Below are 17,106 nucleotides of genomic sequence, written 5' to 3'. Positions count from 1 at the left end.
GAGGCCGGGATCCCTCTCTGGCTCCTTTTGGAGAAGCTTCTCCTGTGTTGACTGCGGCAGGGGCCTGGCTGTTGTGCAAGCCCTCCTTTGTGCCGAGCCTCAAAACCTGCCGTGCTGCAGAATGGCTCTTCCCGCGAAATGACTGAGAGGCTCCAAGCCTGAGACACTTAAAAAATTAGGGGAGACAAAGCGTTGGAAATATATACTCTAGGGAATAATACTGCCCTGCCAAGGGATTTTACTTGACAGCCTATCTGGGAATCCAGGCTGAAAGCTGCTACTTTGTCCTTAACTCACCCTATAGTGCTTTTGTCTCAGAACTCGCTTTGCATGCAGGATCACCCACCGCTGAGGTTCAGCAAAAATTGAGGCATGACATGATCCAGACGGGGCTCCAACCGTGCTCATTGTTGGCAGGTTAAGTCATTCCCTCTTTATAAGGTACAGGGTGGTTTTTTTTTTTTTTAAACTGTGCTGAACTCCCCAAGTGCACACTTAACTTCTTACGGGTGCAAGTGAAAGACCTGTTAAACACTTCAGCTGCGGTTGTTTGTTGTCCACAGCGGCATTCTCAAAGGCATTGTAGAGCACAGAAAGAACCGCTAGGTTGTACATGACTGGGATCCCAATGGATGCAGCTAGAAAGAGGGGACTAGAAAAGCTAGTCCAGTTGAAGTTGCCTGGCACATATTTAGTCGATGAGTTAATTGGTCACCCTCAAAGTGGAACTTGTTAATATCCTGCCGCTTTCCTAATGAGGATATCTGCTCTTGCAAAGAATACAATGATTAATGGGGGACCCTTTCGTTAGTCTCTTAACTGTGAGGATTTCATGACTGGTGTCTTATGTGTGAACAGAAACTATATTTGTAATTCAACTGGCTGTCCAGGGCTCCATCGCAGAACTGGTCTAGGATCTTTCTCAAAGTAGAGTTTAATTACACTGCAATGGGAATTTTCAGTATCAGGGAAACAGCTGCAGTAACAGTGACTTACAAAGTGCTAAAACTTTAAACAATGAATTTCAGTACCATGTGCCAATCATTATTTTGATGCTTTCTTTTATGTCAACATTTTGACTGCCGGATTAAGTGGGCTTTTCAAAACATTGGTACACAATTGCCCAATAATCCATGAGTGGGTCTTGGAGCGACATATGGCTGAGTCTGGTGGTGGTGGGGCCAGCCTTTCAACCCAGGATATTGAGGTGAGCAGATAATGGTGCCTAAGAAATTATGCTCTCCCCAAATGGTTTAGCTGTGCTGCAAACTCCAGTCTGATGCTGGGTAACTTGGTTGTTGGCCCTGAAATCTTGAGCTGGAGGAGGCTCTATCACTGGTATGGTGCTTAGCGTTGTGCATTCGCTCTCAAACCTAATACCTATTGTATTACTCTGTAAATACATACATAATCATATGCATGTGTTTTCTTCAGGTACATATGTATGCACACACATACATGTTTTCTGCATATGTATACACACACATCTATATCTATGATTTATGCATGGAATCCCACATGAAATTCAGGAGGTGTCTTCATCTCTGTCTCTCCCCATGTCCCTCCAGTGTGGGGTGCTTTTTTGTAGTGAGTGCCCCTGGTTTCTTTTTGGGGCTCTGTAGGGTTTTGTACTTCTTGATATTTCCCTGCTTTTTTCCCTGCTTTGTGAAAAGGCTGGACTGAGGCCAAGACTGAAGAACAAAACGAGCACTGAATAGATGAGAGATTTTAGGTGGGATGCTGAAGTCTATGCAAAGAGTGGGAGGGCAATTTTGAAAATCAGAACTGGATGTAAAGTTAACACAGGATTGTCTGATTAAATCTGACTTTGGGGAGCAGAAGAAAAAGTTTGTGTCAAGGCTGAACACATTGAAGTTTAGATTTATTTATAGATAAAAAAAATCAACAGGTGGCCTCCCAATACCAATCCTGTCTCAACTCTCGTGTTTTGAGATGAAGCAGCTGTATTAGCAGAAGTGTATTAGAACGATACCTTTGCTGCCTTCTAAAACTCTGGCAGAAATAGCTCTTCTACGAGTATAAGAGGCACTTATCTAGAAGTGCTAGTAAGAGCGACATAAATATCTAGGATGCTACTTCAGTATACCCAAGTATTTAGGAACCCTTGTTAGTCTTCTGAGATGGCATTAGGCTTTGGCAACAGTACTGGAGGAGAGGATTCGTAGCAAAGCTAAGTAGGTTGAATTGTCTTTCAGGTGTAGAATTAAGGGAGTGAAGACAAAGAACCTGAGCGTATTGGTTTTCTGCTGCACTGCAGCGTTCCTACTGCTGCTGAGTGCGTGATTCGAGGCAGAGGGATGGGGAGACAAGCATGACAGCTGTTGTGAAGGTTCGCTGTTGTGAAGCTGACAGCGCAAAAAAAGGTGGCTATGTGTGCCAAAATCAAGAACCTAGCCCTTAAAATGATGGAGGAGTGTTTGAAGCATTGTTGAAGGACTTCGTATGTTAGTCATGTATGTGAGGATGCTGAATGGAAAATGTATATAAGATTGGGTAACTCAAAGCATTGTTTTGCTGCATTATTTTAAATTCAGAGCGTTTGAAACTTGCCATGCATTACACTTGTAGGAAACTATACATATTACGATAAAATTGTTGAGCTGGAGTAGAATCTGAAGATGACCATTGGGGCTGGTGCTCTGAATGTTGCTTGCTGAATGAAAGCTACTTCTGGGAAAGGTACTGGGATGTTTTGCCTTTTTTTTTCACATAGCTTTTGTCATCCCATGGTGGTCTCTGCTAAACCCTGCAAACGTGTAAGTGCAAGGCTATGACTGTACTTGTTTTGAGCAGTTGAGGGATGTGAGTTGGCTATGAGGTGACACCTGCCAACATGTAATACAGTTTGAACTTCGAGGACAGCAAGCATCATGTTCTGCCAGAGAGTCTCTTGCCTGGTCAGAACATTCCATTGTTCCCTTTAGAGGCTGGTTTGATGTCAGGAAGTTTGCCTGCAGTTTAGTCAGAATTATCCCTTTCAACTGCATCCTCTTTTTACTATATTCTATCAGTTCTTCCTTCAGGATCACAGAATCACAGAGTGGTAGGGGTTGGAAGAGACCTCTGGAGATCATCTTGTCCAACCCCCTTGCTTGAGCAGGGGCACCTAGGGCAGGGGGCACAGGAACGCATCCTGGCAGGCTTTGAATGTCTCCAGGGAAGGAGACTCCACAACCTCCCTGGGCAGCCTGTGCCCCTGCTCTGGCACCCTCACAGGAAAGGGTTTTTTTCTCATATTGAGGTGGAACTTCCTGTGTTCCAACTTGTGCCCATCGACCCTTGTCCTGTCATTGGGCACCACTGAAAAGAGTCTGGCCCTTTCCTCTTGACACCCACCCTTTAGATATTTATAAGTACTGATAAGATTCCCCCTCAGTCTTCTCTTCTCCAGGCTGAACAAACCCAAGTCTCTCAGCCTTTCCTCATAAGGGAGATGCTCCAGTCCCCTGATCATCTTGGTAGCTCTCTGCTGGACTTACTTGAGCAGTTCTCTGTCGTGCTTGAACCAGGGGGCCCAAAACCGGACGCAGTACTCCAGATGTGGCCTCTCCAGGGCAGAGTAGAGGGGGAGGATAACTTCTCTCGACCTGCTGGCCACACTCCTTTTAATGCAGCCCAGGATACCGTTGGCCTTCCTGGCCCCAAGGGCACCGTGCTGGCTCAGGGTCAGCCAGCTGCCCACCAGCACTCCCAGGTCCTTCTCAGTGGAGCCGCTTTCCAGCAGGTCATCCCCCAGCCTGTACTGGTGCCTGGGGTTGTTCCTCCGCAGGGGCAGGACCTTGCACTTGCTCTTGTTGAACTTCATGAGGTTCCCCTCGGCCCAGCTCTCCAGCCCGTCCAGGTCTCACTGGATGGCGGCACAGCCTTCTGGTGTATCAGCCACTCCTCCCAGCTTGGTGTCATCAGCAAACTTGCTGGGGGTACACTCTGTCCATATGTCCAGGTCATTGATGACTGTGTTGAACAGGACTGGACCCAGCACAGACCCCTGGGGAACACCACTAATGACAGGCCTCCATCCAGACTCTGCCCCGTTGATCACAACCCTCTGAGTTCTGTTGTTGAGCCAGTTCTCAATCCACCTCACTGTCTTCTCGTCTAACCCGCACGTCCTAAGCTTACCTATGAGGATATAATGGGAGACAGTGTCAAATGCCTTACTGAAGTCAAGATAGACAACATCCACTGCTCTCCCTTCGTCGATCTGGGATAGTTATTTGTACCACATGAATGTTTGGAGGCTTCTACTTTCTCTTAAATTTTTACTTAGCTTTTCCTGTATTTCCATGCTCTTTCAGCTGTAGTATAATTGGGCTCCAGTTTGTCAGCATGTTTCTGTGTGTCTTGCCAAGAGCATGATGGCACTCCAGGCAGCCTCGCAGGAGAGGTATTTCCCCCACTAGCACCCCTTTATGTTTCAGATAAAAGTTAGCCATCTGCATATGTGCTTGATTTAGCCTGTTTATTGCCTTTGATTTTCGCCAGTGGCAGTGTCTGCAGCGGACTAAAGCAGCGGTGCAGCTGGAAGCTAGCAGGCTGGCCGGGGAATCATATAAAACCCAACAACTGAACGGCATCTACTTTGTGTGCCTGCTTGCCGCCAGGCATTGAGCTTGGCAGCAGTTATTGCCATCTTCATGTGGCTTTATTAAGGGGGGGTCACAGGACTGGTACCTTCACACTGTTATGGTCTGCTCACCCTCCTGGACTCACCTGCATCAGTTAACTTGGTGATTTTCTTTGGTTGCAAAGATAACCACTATCCACACTTAAGCCTCTAGTTTTGCCCTTTCTACAGAAATCTGAGATTGAGATCCCTAAGTGCAGTGTGGACTTGTGTTTTTTAGTAGTCTGTATTTTATGCTGTGGTAAAAGTGCAGGGTTTTTTCACTGTTATTCGTTCATTAATTCGGATTTAATTTTCCTAGTCATTTAGTATGTCTGAAAGAATGGGCCGCAGTTTTTTTTTTTCCAAGTATTTGCCAGGTATATGACTGCTGCACAGCTAAAAGCTTGTTGTCATGCTTTGATTTTATCCACATGGAAAGTTCGCCTGCTTTTGCATAAGCATTCAGATTGGGTTTTATATTCAAGTTTTAGGTAACTGGTCTAAAGCTGAACATAAGCAATTACGTTGAGAGACAAACAAGTGGCTGCATGTGTATTTGTTCTCTCTTGAATATTTTTGCATATTTCCTACAAAACAAAAAGTATTCTACAAGTTGTCTTTAAAATTAGCTGTTTGGAATACACGTCAGTCTTGTTTGACGGACAGTCTCTGAATTTTAACTTCAGAGTCTCGGATCTCATAGGCTAATCTCAAATTGCTCTTGAAGTATGTGAGAACACTTTATTACAGCTCTGTGAAGCCTTTGTAGAAATGGCAAGTATGTATTCATCTCCTGAAAGCTTGTGAAGAATTTGCTGTAGCCTGTGATAGAGCTCCTCAGCCTTCAGGAATGTAAACTAGATTCAGTGACATTAAAGATAGATGTTGAAAAGGAATTGGCACATGAACAGAATTGGGTTTTTAGTACCTCTCTTAACTTGTGCAATTGTACTATTTTACTCGACTGAGCAAAATGATTAAATGTTTTTTTAAAAGCTAGATGAAGTAGATTAAAACCTCTTTTTCAAAAACTATTTTGCAGTCAATGCCACTTGGTCTGCAGTGCCTTCACAAACTTAGCTCCACTGCTATTCCTCCTGAGGTCTGGCAGTAGGCTCAGAGCTGTGCTTTGGCAGCAGAAACCCTTACTGCTCAGCCCCTCTCCTCATTTTCATTTTTATTTTGGTCTGCTGGGCCAAACTCCTGAAATGTAGCTAGCCACCTTGCCTGATTGCTGGTTATCTAAATCAGCCTGGTGTGTACAGCAAGTTTTTGCTGAATATCAGTCCTTAGAGAATTTTTTGTATCTTCTGCCTTTGTGGCTTTGTCTTTTGCCATGTTGTCGTAGGCATAGACTCAATGTCTCCTAGTCTCATCACGTATTATGAAAAGGATGTATTGATTCAGGGAGGGAGCGTTGGATGAGACAACTTGCTGGCTGAGATTCGTGCTCGAAGTGTGAGATCAGCAGCCATGTTAGCCCTGGAGGAAATAGCATATAGTTTGTTTTGTCTGCTCTGTTTATCAATGGTGGGACAGAGGTTTGAAGATTAAGAAATTATTTAAGATCATAAGTACTTAAAACCCATCATATATTACAGCAGTCTGGAAAGGAGTAAGAAGAGAGGGGGGAGAACTTTACTCTCAGGCATCACTTCCGGCTTTTAGAGGATGATTTAGTAGGTAAAATTAATATTTTGGAATAGTTGGGATTGATGGCTTCTGAAGTCTTGAGTTCAAGTGCTTGTGAAGTTAATTCTGGTATTGTGCACTCTACTTCTTTATTGCTCATTTGGGGAAGGGGTTATCCTGGGAGAAAATAGGGGAAATAGTCTCCCAGCCTGTTAGTTTTCTGCTCGTAAAACATCTGCTCTGAAGCTCTGGGTCTGCCTAACAAAATCTGCTTGCCAGGAGGAAAGTATGCAGCTGTTTGAAGGAGCAGGTCTCAGTGATACAGAGTGGAGGGCTTCCTTAGTGCATTTCCTCTGGGGACAGCCTGTAACCAAAGGTTCTGTCTAATGTATTTTCTGCTGAAAGAAAGGAAATTCCAGATGACATTTGTATTTTCTGTATATTTATAGAGATACGTGCATTAATATTATACCATTTGAATTAGGTTTTAAACAGGGCTTTTGTAACCTGGGGTAGTCAGAAGAGACATTTCAACCTTTTAAACTTCTAGGCCTTCCAAAGTATGCAAAGATCATTAAGAAACAGAGAGCTAGACTATGACAACAGCAACCAGAAGTGCCAACTGAACAGTGAGGAGTTCTAAGAAGAGAACTTTAGTGTCAGAGGCAAACAGCTGTTTTGACCAGTGGCTAAAATTTGTGTGAATTTCAGCAAGTCGGGTGCGTTTGCTATGGATTTTCAATCTTATTGATATTAAATCAATAAGTGGGGAAAAAAACCCACTCTGCAAAATGTTTTCTTTGTATAATCGTTATCCCAAATGTAAAGAAGTTCTTTCCTTTCTTGACCGTGGGATTTGACCAACTTTTAGAAATGGTAAAAAGAATGCAGCAAACATTGCCTGTGGTTTCACCTTTCAGCTCCTTCCTTGAGGGAGCGCATTTGCAGTACATGGTCTTGCTGGGCAGGGATTTCAGTATGTGTATGGACTGCTGTGTGTGCATTAGAGAAGGAGATTGGAGAAATACACCTTGCACCTGGGTTGAGGTCTCTGCTGGGGCTGCTGGTTTGATTACCTTTAGGAACCCAACCCATTACCTCATGTTGCTTCCTGTGGATACCTCATCTCCTCTACAAATTAACTTCATCCTGCTTATAAAAAGGTCTGCTGAGGAGGGAGTTTCAACTGCAGGCTTTTTCTGGACTCCAAGAAAGCCTTTTAGACAAACACTTGACATCAAGTTTTGATGCTGATATCTGAAACCTTAGGACGAGTCCAAGACCTCTTGGCAGCCAAGCTTGAAGCATACGTCTGAGCAGTAATACCCAAAGAAAAGTAACAGCTGTGGTGTCCGTGGTGAGAGAAGAGGATTTGTGCACTGATTTCTTGCAAGAGAAGGGAACTTTCTCTAAAGCTTGGGTCTCAGGGTTTTTGTGCCTTTTCACTAGGCATCCATAGAAATAGAAATGCACAACAGAATTGTGGGTGTAGTAACTGTAATCAGAAGAGGCTGAATTGCAGCTACAAATCTTTGGACTGCTTTCCTCTTCCCACTCTCCTGGTTGAATCTGTTATATGGAACATGCAGCGTGTAGGTTTTAACATCCCCAGCATTTGCTGAATCTGCTAGGCATCTTTGCAGCCTGCAGAATCGGCTGCAGTGGCTGAACCAGCAAAGCCTGCCAGACTGCAAAGGCCATTACTCTATCGTTGCACCATCATCCAACGCACAAAAAGGGGCGCCTTTGGGCCTGTCTGCCCTGTGCAGCGTGGCATGCTGTGAGGCCATTGAGGCGAGCAAGGTTAATTAGCCTCAGTACAGTACAGCCTTAAATACGTCAGTTATCTTGAGGTTTGGAAGGTGAATAATACCCCTGTGTGGTGTTGCCTGGTCTGTGGCTCCCTGTCACTGGGCTGCGAGGGTGGGCTGGGGAAACCTAAAGTGACCTCACGCAGTGCAATGTAGACACGTCCTGGTTTTGTTGCTCCCAGAGCCAGGTTAGTGCAGCTTGTTAGATCATGCTGCAGTCAGTCTTGATTTAGGGGAGCGACCAAACATGTGCTTAACAGCAACTCTGCGCTCACTTTTAAGCATGGCTTTAGGTCTCTAATGGCAGGCATCCTTTTAAAAACCCAAGCTGTGTTTTCTTAAACATACATCCTTTAAAGTATTGCACGTGCGTTTTATGTCACTTGAGCTTGCTTCCTTTCTGCTTTCTTGGATTTTTTTGTGCATTTTTTCCCATCGTCCTTGCTAGTCAGAGAAATAATTTAAATTTTCCATGTATGTACATGTGCCCACTTTGGCTTTTATGCTTTTCTCACAGTCTTTTGCTGTGGGTGAGCAGAACTTACTCGGCAAAGAAAGCAAACAGAGAGAACAGAGCCGTCATCCCCCGCCCCTTGAAAGGGCAGAGGGCACGCAGAATAAATCAAAACGCAAAGTATAATAACGAGGTCCCATGGGAAAGGGAGCCTTGCGATTGTGTGCCGGCGTGCACTCCCCTTAGAGACGGCAGCCGGGGGGCTCCTTTCTTTCTTGCTCACATCTCCCCTCCCAATGTTGCCAATCCATTCACCGCCGAGAGAATTGATTAACATTTGACGGGAGCCTTGGGAGACGGGGACAGAGGGAGAGAGCAGAGGGCGAGGGGAAGGGGGTGCAAGCTGGTGATGCTGGTCCCCATGACGCGGCGAGCTGGGGCACGGTCGGGCGCAGGATGGCTATTTTATAGCTGGGGACCACAGTGACGTATGGCTGAGCGCTCGCTGGCACAGCTCCTCGTGGACCAGTCAGCAGAGCGAAATCGAAGCTGACAAGACTTTTCTGGCATTTTGGAAAGGACTGTAATCTACTGTAGGGGAGAACAGAGCCGCTCAATCACCACCGCCGTAAATAGGAGACGGAAGGGAGTGAGAAAGGAGGCAAAGAGAAAAAGTGCTTGCTGGGGGGGGAGGGGGGGGCGGCATTTTTGGTGGATGGTATGAAGCCAGCCATGGAAACTGCAGCGGAGGAAAATGCAGAACAAAGCCAAGAGAAAAAAGGTACCCAGGGGTCTAACAATAGCCTGTTTAAATCTTTTCATTCAGGGGGCTTAAAGAGGTTTAGGCCAGTTTTGTCACTTTTTTGAATAGCTCTTAAACAATCGTTACTGCGTCTTCGGGCTTTCAGCCGTCCTTTCCTGCATGGCTTGGCAACAAATTAATAGAGCAGCAATCTTTCTGTCTGTGTCTGTATTTGCTCTGAATCTGTCCTAACCCTACCAGAAATAATGTTTGCAAAAGAAGTCTTGTTATTGCTGCATATTTGACAGATTTTGGTAAATTTTGTTTACAGAGGTGGCGTGTGCCTGTGTGTTTGCATGTCATTTTCAGAGCCCTAATCTGGTGTTTTCGTCGAGATTAGCCGTGTAGCAAGGCTTTGCAATGCAGTGTGGGAGACCAAGGTTATGATAACATAAAATAGATTATGATATCACACTAGCTTTGTGTAGTTAGCATGGTGCCAAATGGTACTCTTAATTTTAAATTCCTGTTCCTTTCCTGTGGTGTTGTCTGGTAAATTTTGCTTATGTAGAGATCTGCCTGTGCTGTGATGATGGGGAATAGTGCAATGAGTTTCACAACATTAGGTTTCAGGATGTGTTAATCACCACGAATTGCTGCTTAATGGAGAGAACAATTCCATGGTAGTGGTTCTGCAGTAGGGAGGTGGCAGCGCAGGAGGAGAGGTGCTTCATCCACCCCAGCCTTACAGGTGATTTATTTGGTCTGGAGTGCTGAACTTCAGAGGGTAAATTCAACTAGCAAATGACTGTTTTGTTTCTGCATCATATAATTTATGCCAAATAAATGTCCCTCTTCAGTGTTGCAGACTGCTGTACAAATCATAGCCATATTTTTTTTTGCTAAATGATACAGCAGTAACAAAATTCTTAAAATTTCCACTGCCTTTTACCTGAATCATAGTATACTTTTGAACCTGTTGTGTCAGTTAAAGCAGTCTGAGTGTCTCATATGCAGCTGATACACAGCTATACATTTGCCCAAGTAGAATTGTTTTTTTATTGTTAAACAGTTCAGATGTGAATGTAATGATACATCCCAGCGCTGTCCAGTACCAGATTTTGTTTTCCTACTTTTAATCTGATTCCTCCTACGCGCTTTGTATAATTCAAACCTAGCTTCAGTTTCAAGTAAATGAAATTTGTCCAGTGATTAGACATAGTACTACATAATCCCTTAGGGATTTCACAAAAGGAGATCCACTGATGAGAGATTAACCTCTGAAAGCCATTAGTGTATGTGGACAATAACCCACCTCACTGCAGATTTTGAGTAATTAATGTACAAAATGTCCTAAATACCTTGGCTATAAAACCGTCTTGAACTCATAAATCATTCTTCAAAAATTACATCTATTTTTTTCTTCTGATTGATGAGTTTCTTTTAAACCGATAGAACTCGTACAACAAACACCAAAGAAAGTTATCCGTATGCATTAGCAGCTGTGCAAAATGAAATGTGTTGCTGAGTGTGTTTACGATGAGTTTATGGTTTCCCTTTTGTTTTGGCAAGGATGAAAGCACAACATGTAGAACGGTAAATCTGTTAGCAAGTCAAGGTGGTTGATCTGTCGCTTTCATAGAATGCAAGCAGGGGAACTTCCTCTCTTAATTTTACCACCATTTCCTAGCTTTTCTGTGATAATTTTATACTTTGGATCTGTTACATAGGTATGTGTACGTAACACTTCAAGGCTTTGTTCTCGCCAGCTCCCTAATTTCTGAAAGTAACACATGGTCTCTCACATTATGCTCTTTATTTCTATTCATTTAAATTCCAAATCTGTTTCACAGCGAATTAAAATGCAGAAAGCTGAAAGGGTCCTACTTGTAGTTTCATAAGCAAAATAAATACCCCAGATCCCCCTGCAAAGTTACTGCCATGAAGCGGTGATGTAGGAGGCATATTTGGTTTCCGGGGGCAGATTTTCCAATGTGCGAAGACTGTCGAGCCCAGCTGGGTTTTCAGATGGGCTCAGCAGGCATCAGGTACCTCTGAAATGGCAGGATTTTTCAAAAGGGCTCTTTAGCCAGCAGCTCTCATGGAGAAAAATGAGCTTTTTCTCTGTGTGAAGAAACTTCCTGGAAAATGCTGCTGCTTTGCTTAGGGGTGTAAAACAGAAGCTAACCCCTTCAAAAATATGTCCGTTTACTGTCCAGGTTGGATCTCCTGCCTGCTATGCCTTCCATGCTTGCTAGGCTTGCAGTACTTGCTTCTTCCTCTAAGATCCCAGCTGGACTAAGCGTAATGGCCATCCTTTATGAGGTGTCCTAGATGCAGTGATTGCGAGGCAGCCACCACAGCTTGAAGCGATTGAAGCACTGTCAGAGAGACTTTTAACTCTTCCTTTGAGAAATGGATTGCAAAGTCAAAGGAGATAAACCAGTGTCACAGGGGGCTTGGGGGATGTCGCTGTTGCTAAGACTGAGCAAGAGATGATCCTGAGCATTTCACTTTGGGTATTCAGGTTCACACATGGCAAGCTTTGCACTGCCAAGTTCTGGGGAAAGTATCTGCATTTAACTATTAGAAAATTGTACTTTTAAGCCTAAAAGTTTTTTTCCCTTTGCCAGAATTCTAAACTATAGGTTTCCATGTTGTATTTTTTAATGTAGGGACCTCCTCAGTGCTGTAATGTAATTGTACAGTATAAATGCTTGGAGGAAGTTGGGCTAGGACTACATGCCGTCTCTATACAGGGCTCCTTGTTCGCCTGAGGAGAATGCTGGAGAGCAATCCTGCCCGAGCACTTGGGATGAGCAGTGAGATCTATTTTCAGTTTGAGCACCTAACGCAGTCAGATCTGAACGACGGTGTCGCATGGGTACCGGTTTGTATTTCCTAACCCTGTGGCAAATGTGGATGGCCAGCTATTTTGGGCTGCAGCGTAGCTGAGACAATTTACACAAGCTAATGTGCTTTATGAAGATTTACTGATTGATAAATGGAAATGACCTTGTTTAGATTTTTAAAGTTCACTAAATTGTATATGAATTCCAGTTTTATATTTTAAAAGTTATTTTCATGAATCCCCTGCCTGAGACAGGCAGTGATATTATCCAGCTGATGGATTCAGTGTTTATGAGACGTTTGCTTCTCTGTGCCCAGATGAGTGGCTGCTGTCCCATTTTTTTTTAATTGCAAATGGAAACAATACCCATGTTGGAGATAAGAAATAAGTCAGCTTTATACTGTGTATCGGCAGCCCTTATCAGAGGAGAACACCATGAGCAAGCTGAAGCAAAATGTTTAGCAGATACTTTACAGGGCTGCAGGACAGATTGGATGCATTTTAAAGATGAAGGTTTACAAATTATTACAAATGACAGGGTTTATCTTGTAGGCATTAAATTAAATCAAAACGTGAGGACTGGCCAGGCAGATTTACTGAGGTGGAATAAATAAGAAAAACGAAATGCCGTTTTGCATCAGCAGTGAAGGATGTAGATCTTGATACACAGTAACAGAGACAAGAAGTTTCCCTTTTCATTTAACTGTGAGAAATACTACCAAGTTGCAAAACGCAAAAAACAAACCAAAATAAAACCCGACTGGGGATGACCGTGGTGAATTCACCAATTACGCATGGGAGGATGGAAGAAAGCCATTATTCTAGGATATAGTTCCCTTCTATGAATGCATTTGGTGTTCAAATGGCATGTGCTGTGCTGAGGAATAATGAAAACCAGCCTGAGCAGCTGTACCCAAGGTTCCTTTTAATTGGCTCTTCCCTACTAATGTGCTCTCGATGAAAGAAGACCTCGTGCTCAAGAATGGCTATGAGCTTTGATTATTATTTTCATGATATATGAAGTGATGTTTCTAATTTTAACTCTAAATAGACAAGTATGTGCTAGTAAAAAAAAGAAAGAAAATTATTCTCTTAAACACAACTGTACAACTGTGTGCCATAGTGTAAATGGAGCTGCTGAAGCGCGACATGAGAAAGGAGTGAATTAATGTGCAGTTTATTTCACTTTTAGTGAAGTTCTTTTTAGGCAGTGAGCTTACGACATTTTCATGCATCAGATAGACGTACCTTTCATTACAGCAAATTTGAAAAAATAATCATTTTTGTATACGTGTTATGATTATTAGCCAAAATTTTCAAACGTACTCCCTTAATGTTAGGCTCATACGGTGATTTCAGAGCTGTCAAGCCATTTAAAGATTTTCAGTGTGCAGCATATTTTTTTTCCCATTTCAAGCAGTTTACTGGTGTTTCAGATCCCCTGAAAACAATAACTGCTTTAAGTCCCTGAAGAGTATGACTGTAGGAAGAGAGGTCCAGCCCAGGGAGAATCTGGGACACGCGATATTCTGGGGATAATAATTTGGCAGGCTTAGTGATTTAGGATTTAATGAATAGGATTTGGTTTCTAAACGGGAGGGGGTTGAAAAACACTTGGAGAACGTACTCGTACTGGTCTGAATGACCTCGTGAAAGCAGAAAACCTAGACATATGTGTCACAATATACTGTAACGGGGCAAAAAAAACCCAGATGGCACTGTGTGTGCCCAATGGACTGCAGTGGGAGCAAAGGGGCCGAAGAGGGGAGAGAAGAGGGGTGGGAGGAGCCTCCTTCGATTACTCTGACCTTTCCCCATCTTCTGGCCAGCCTTGCTTCTAGTGTGGTAGTCATCATCAGATCGCCGGATCGTAAACAACCAAATGACAACACTCTCTCTGCTCCCGCGGACTGCTTCGTCAGCTGCAACAGATGAACGTCGTAACTGTTTGTTTCCTCTAAAACCATATGCTAAAAGCAGCGAGCGTGAGGATGTTGGGCACTGGGAATTTTATTACAGGCGTGCAAGGTGATTCATCCCAAATGAATATTGAACACCACAGTCGCCATCAGTGTGCCTGCGGGGTGTGACACGACAACGTTGTTGGTCCTGTAGCTGCTGTGTCTGTGCAGCATCGAGGACAACCTGGTTCAGACAGGAGGCCTCGAGCTGTATGAGCTTGGCTGTCCATGGAGGGTGTTGTAACCTGGACCTGGGAATGCAATTAGTGTAGTTAGTTCCTCAAAAAGCAAGAGATAAATAAGTTGTTTAAACCTGTTTCCTTTCCTAACTATTTGGGGTACAGAGTTAAACTCTAATTCATACGTAATGTGTGCAGTGGTTGTTACGCCACTGAAGCCTGTAGGGCTTTTGACCTGGTCGTGATTTTGCGTGAGTGGGCCTGGGTGAGTCCCAGTGAAGTCACCAGAAGACACTCTTCAACTTCAGAGGTCGTGCCAAGCCTGGTGTGGGGGCTCCCAAACAGCCATTGCTAAGTGGCTCTTTGCAGAGCAGTGGAAGAACTGAGATTCTTTATGGAGTTTGAACCATCTCTCAATGAAGGGAGCCCATTTATTGCAAAACCAGAAATTGCTAATTAAAAAACCCCAACTTCATAGAATATTTTCACTAACAGAACTGATGCTACAAAGTTTACACGCTATCTCCATGTTTCAGGGTTTGAAGTTTGTCCCACAGCAGACAGTGGTGACTTCACCAGCGTCCCCTCAGGCTAAGGGCGAAAGGCAGCTGCCCGCTCTGCTGCCCTGAGCAAAGGAGATTTGTAGCTGCTGCAGGAGAAATCTCCAATTGCAGGTTCAGGCCTGGTAAGATAAAATCCTTTTAGTGCCAAGGGTTTGATCTAGATGCTTCTGCAATGCAAATGAAGAATCTTTTTTTCTTCCCAGAAGTCTTGGCAGCTGATTATTTTTAATAATAATAATAAAAATATATATATTAGAATCTGTTACCGATGTCTAGTAAGCAGCTTCAAAAAAACAGGGAACAAACAGTTGGGATGGAGAGGGGAGACAGTATGCAGTGATAGTGAGAAATTCAGTTATCTTCCATTTTATATCAAATTACATTATTATGGCGTCTCTTGTGATCTCATAAACAGGATTGTTCCTGTGTAAGCAGAAGGAGATGATATCATCCTGAGTGTGCACAGCCACTTTGGAATTCGGTTTTGTTCGTAAGATGTGGAATTTGCCTTTCCTAAAAGGAAGGAGAAGCTGTAGAAAGTAGAATAATGTCTTTTAGGAAGAATATACTGCCTGATACCTGCTCACTGATTTGTGTGTGAGTGGCAGAGAGGGGAGAAATACCGAGCCACAAAGTATCCTTTAGAGAGCCATTGATACTAAGTCTGCATCCCAAACTGAAAAGACTGTTATAGTATTGTAGTTCATTTGCTGCTGTAGGAGACAAACACATTCTTGTTTCAAACCTCTAGATCCAACATGTGGATTCAAGGCCAAGGTTTTTTTTCTTCTTGATGTATGTAAATGTAGCTGTGCCAAACTTTGCACCAGCTGCAAAACCACATGAGAGAAGGACCAATTCCAGGACCTTCCTAGCACCTCACAGGCCAGAAATTTATGGCATTCCTACTCCCCCTGCACCCCAAAATTTGTCTCTGATCTGATCTATGGTAGATGGGTTTTCAGCATCATAACCTTCACTTCTTCCACCTGCCCAAATGCTGCAGAATCGGGTTTATTTTGGCCAGAGATGATGGATACTTTCCTATTTAGCCACTGCAGAGTGGGACTCTGATGCATTTTAAATGTCTCGCCCTGGCAGCCTTGACAAAGCCGCAGCGGTGCCGAGGGGGACACATGTGGGTTCAAAAGTGGTTTGATGTTGTTCTGCCAGAGGCCTCTTTAAGGGGGCTTGGCAGCCCTGTGCTGATGGGCGTGTGATGAGTGTGTGAGCAGGTCGGGTGTGTTACCATGCGTGGGGTGTTGTTGCTGAGCTTCATCTATCCTCTGAAAAGGCAAGGAGGAGCAGAACTGCTCTCCTTCACTGTAAACCCGGAACAAGTCTGTTTTATCATACTTGGTTCAGATTTTTGGACATGAGCAGAGCCTATGTGAAATAAAGCCCATGACTTCTATGTTTGTAAGAAAGTAACGCAGCAAACTCGTTTGTTTGCCCTACCTCTACTCATGACAATAACATTTTTTTCTGGCAGATTTAGAGTCTTCTAAATAAAACAGGTAATGTGGTTTTCCGTGACTTTGTCTTCCTTTACTTCTGGAGCAGAGCTCTTTGCCATGGACAAAGAGAGGGAGATGGGGGGCGGGGGGGCGGTGGGGAGAGGGAAGGAACAGGGTCCTTCCTTACATGTTTAATTCAAATCCTAGGTGGAGTTTTAGCTACTCAGCCTTCCTTAACACCTTTGTGTTTCCCTGTCCATGTCCCTCCAAGACCCTCCCTTGGTTTGGTAAAGTTATGTTGTTTCAGTTCTGAAACTACAGCGTGTTTTTCTTGGCTCTTATTTTTAAAGTTAAATGACTGAAAGTGCTGAACTAAAACTTGCTGGTGACACTGACTTTTTACCACCTGAAATTGGCAGTGATCACCAGACCAGAAATGGAAATTGGCAGGTACCACTGGATGTACAGGAGTTCAAGGCCACACCGGTACCATCATGTGCCAGCATTGAGAGGCAATGTTAGTCCTTTGGGGATTCAAGGTAAATAAAGGGCTGGGTGAAAGGGAATTGGAGAGTTCAGAAATGGTAGTAGCATAAACCTAATGCTTTGCACTAGTCCTAACAATTTAAGATAAATGTTCTTCTCTTTTTCTTGTTTTATTTAAGGCTGTAAGGAGTCTAGTTCTTTCATGTGAATACCTGACATAAATTTAAATTTGGTTGTTAATGCTTGAAGGACAATGTGTGGTGAGGGACACCTCCCTTTTAGCTGTGCTGTCCGATTGCTTCAAAACTGTTTACAGATGGGACGGCGTAGCATGGGCTTT

At 43.7% G+C, this 17,106-nt stretch overlaps 1 protein-coding gene and 1 long non-coding RNA gene across 8 annotated transcripts in view; both read left to right on the top strand.

Moving 5' to 3' along the window:
- The window catches only part of LOC142058512 (uncharacterized), a 287,316-nt gene that overhangs the window by 157,826 nt on the left and 112,384 nt on the right, over positions 1-17,106 (top strand). The window lies entirely within an intron of this gene.
- Positions 1-17,106, top strand: part of GPM6B (glycoprotein M6B) — a 109,998-nt gene that overhangs the window by 69,433 nt on the left and 23,459 nt on the right. The window contains exons 1-2 of one of the 7 annotated variants that reach the window (XM_075095661.1): positions 8,953-9,308; positions 16,700-16,819. The exons of 2 other annotated variants lie outside the window; for them this stretch is intronic. In XM_075095661.1, the coding sequence (XP_074951762.1) occupies positions 9,248-9,308; positions 16,700-16,819 (181 nt within the window). In that variant the 5' untranslated portion in view covers positions 8,953-9,247. Of the gene's footprint in view, positions 1-8,952; positions 9,309-16,699; positions 16,820-17,106 lie in introns of those variants that run through there. 4 more of the 7 variants (XM_075095642.1, XM_075095651.1, XM_075095691.1 and 1 more) reach the window with 4 other exon arrangements.

Source organism: Phalacrocorax aristotelis, chromosome 1, assembly GCF_949628215.1.
Source record: "Phalacrocorax aristotelis chromosome 1, bGulAri2.1, whole genome shotgun sequence".
NCBI lineage: Eukaryota > Metazoa > Chordata > Aves > Suliformes > Phalacrocoracidae > Phalacrocorax > Phalacrocorax aristotelis.
This window is presented reverse-complemented; position numbering and strand designations above follow the sequence as displayed.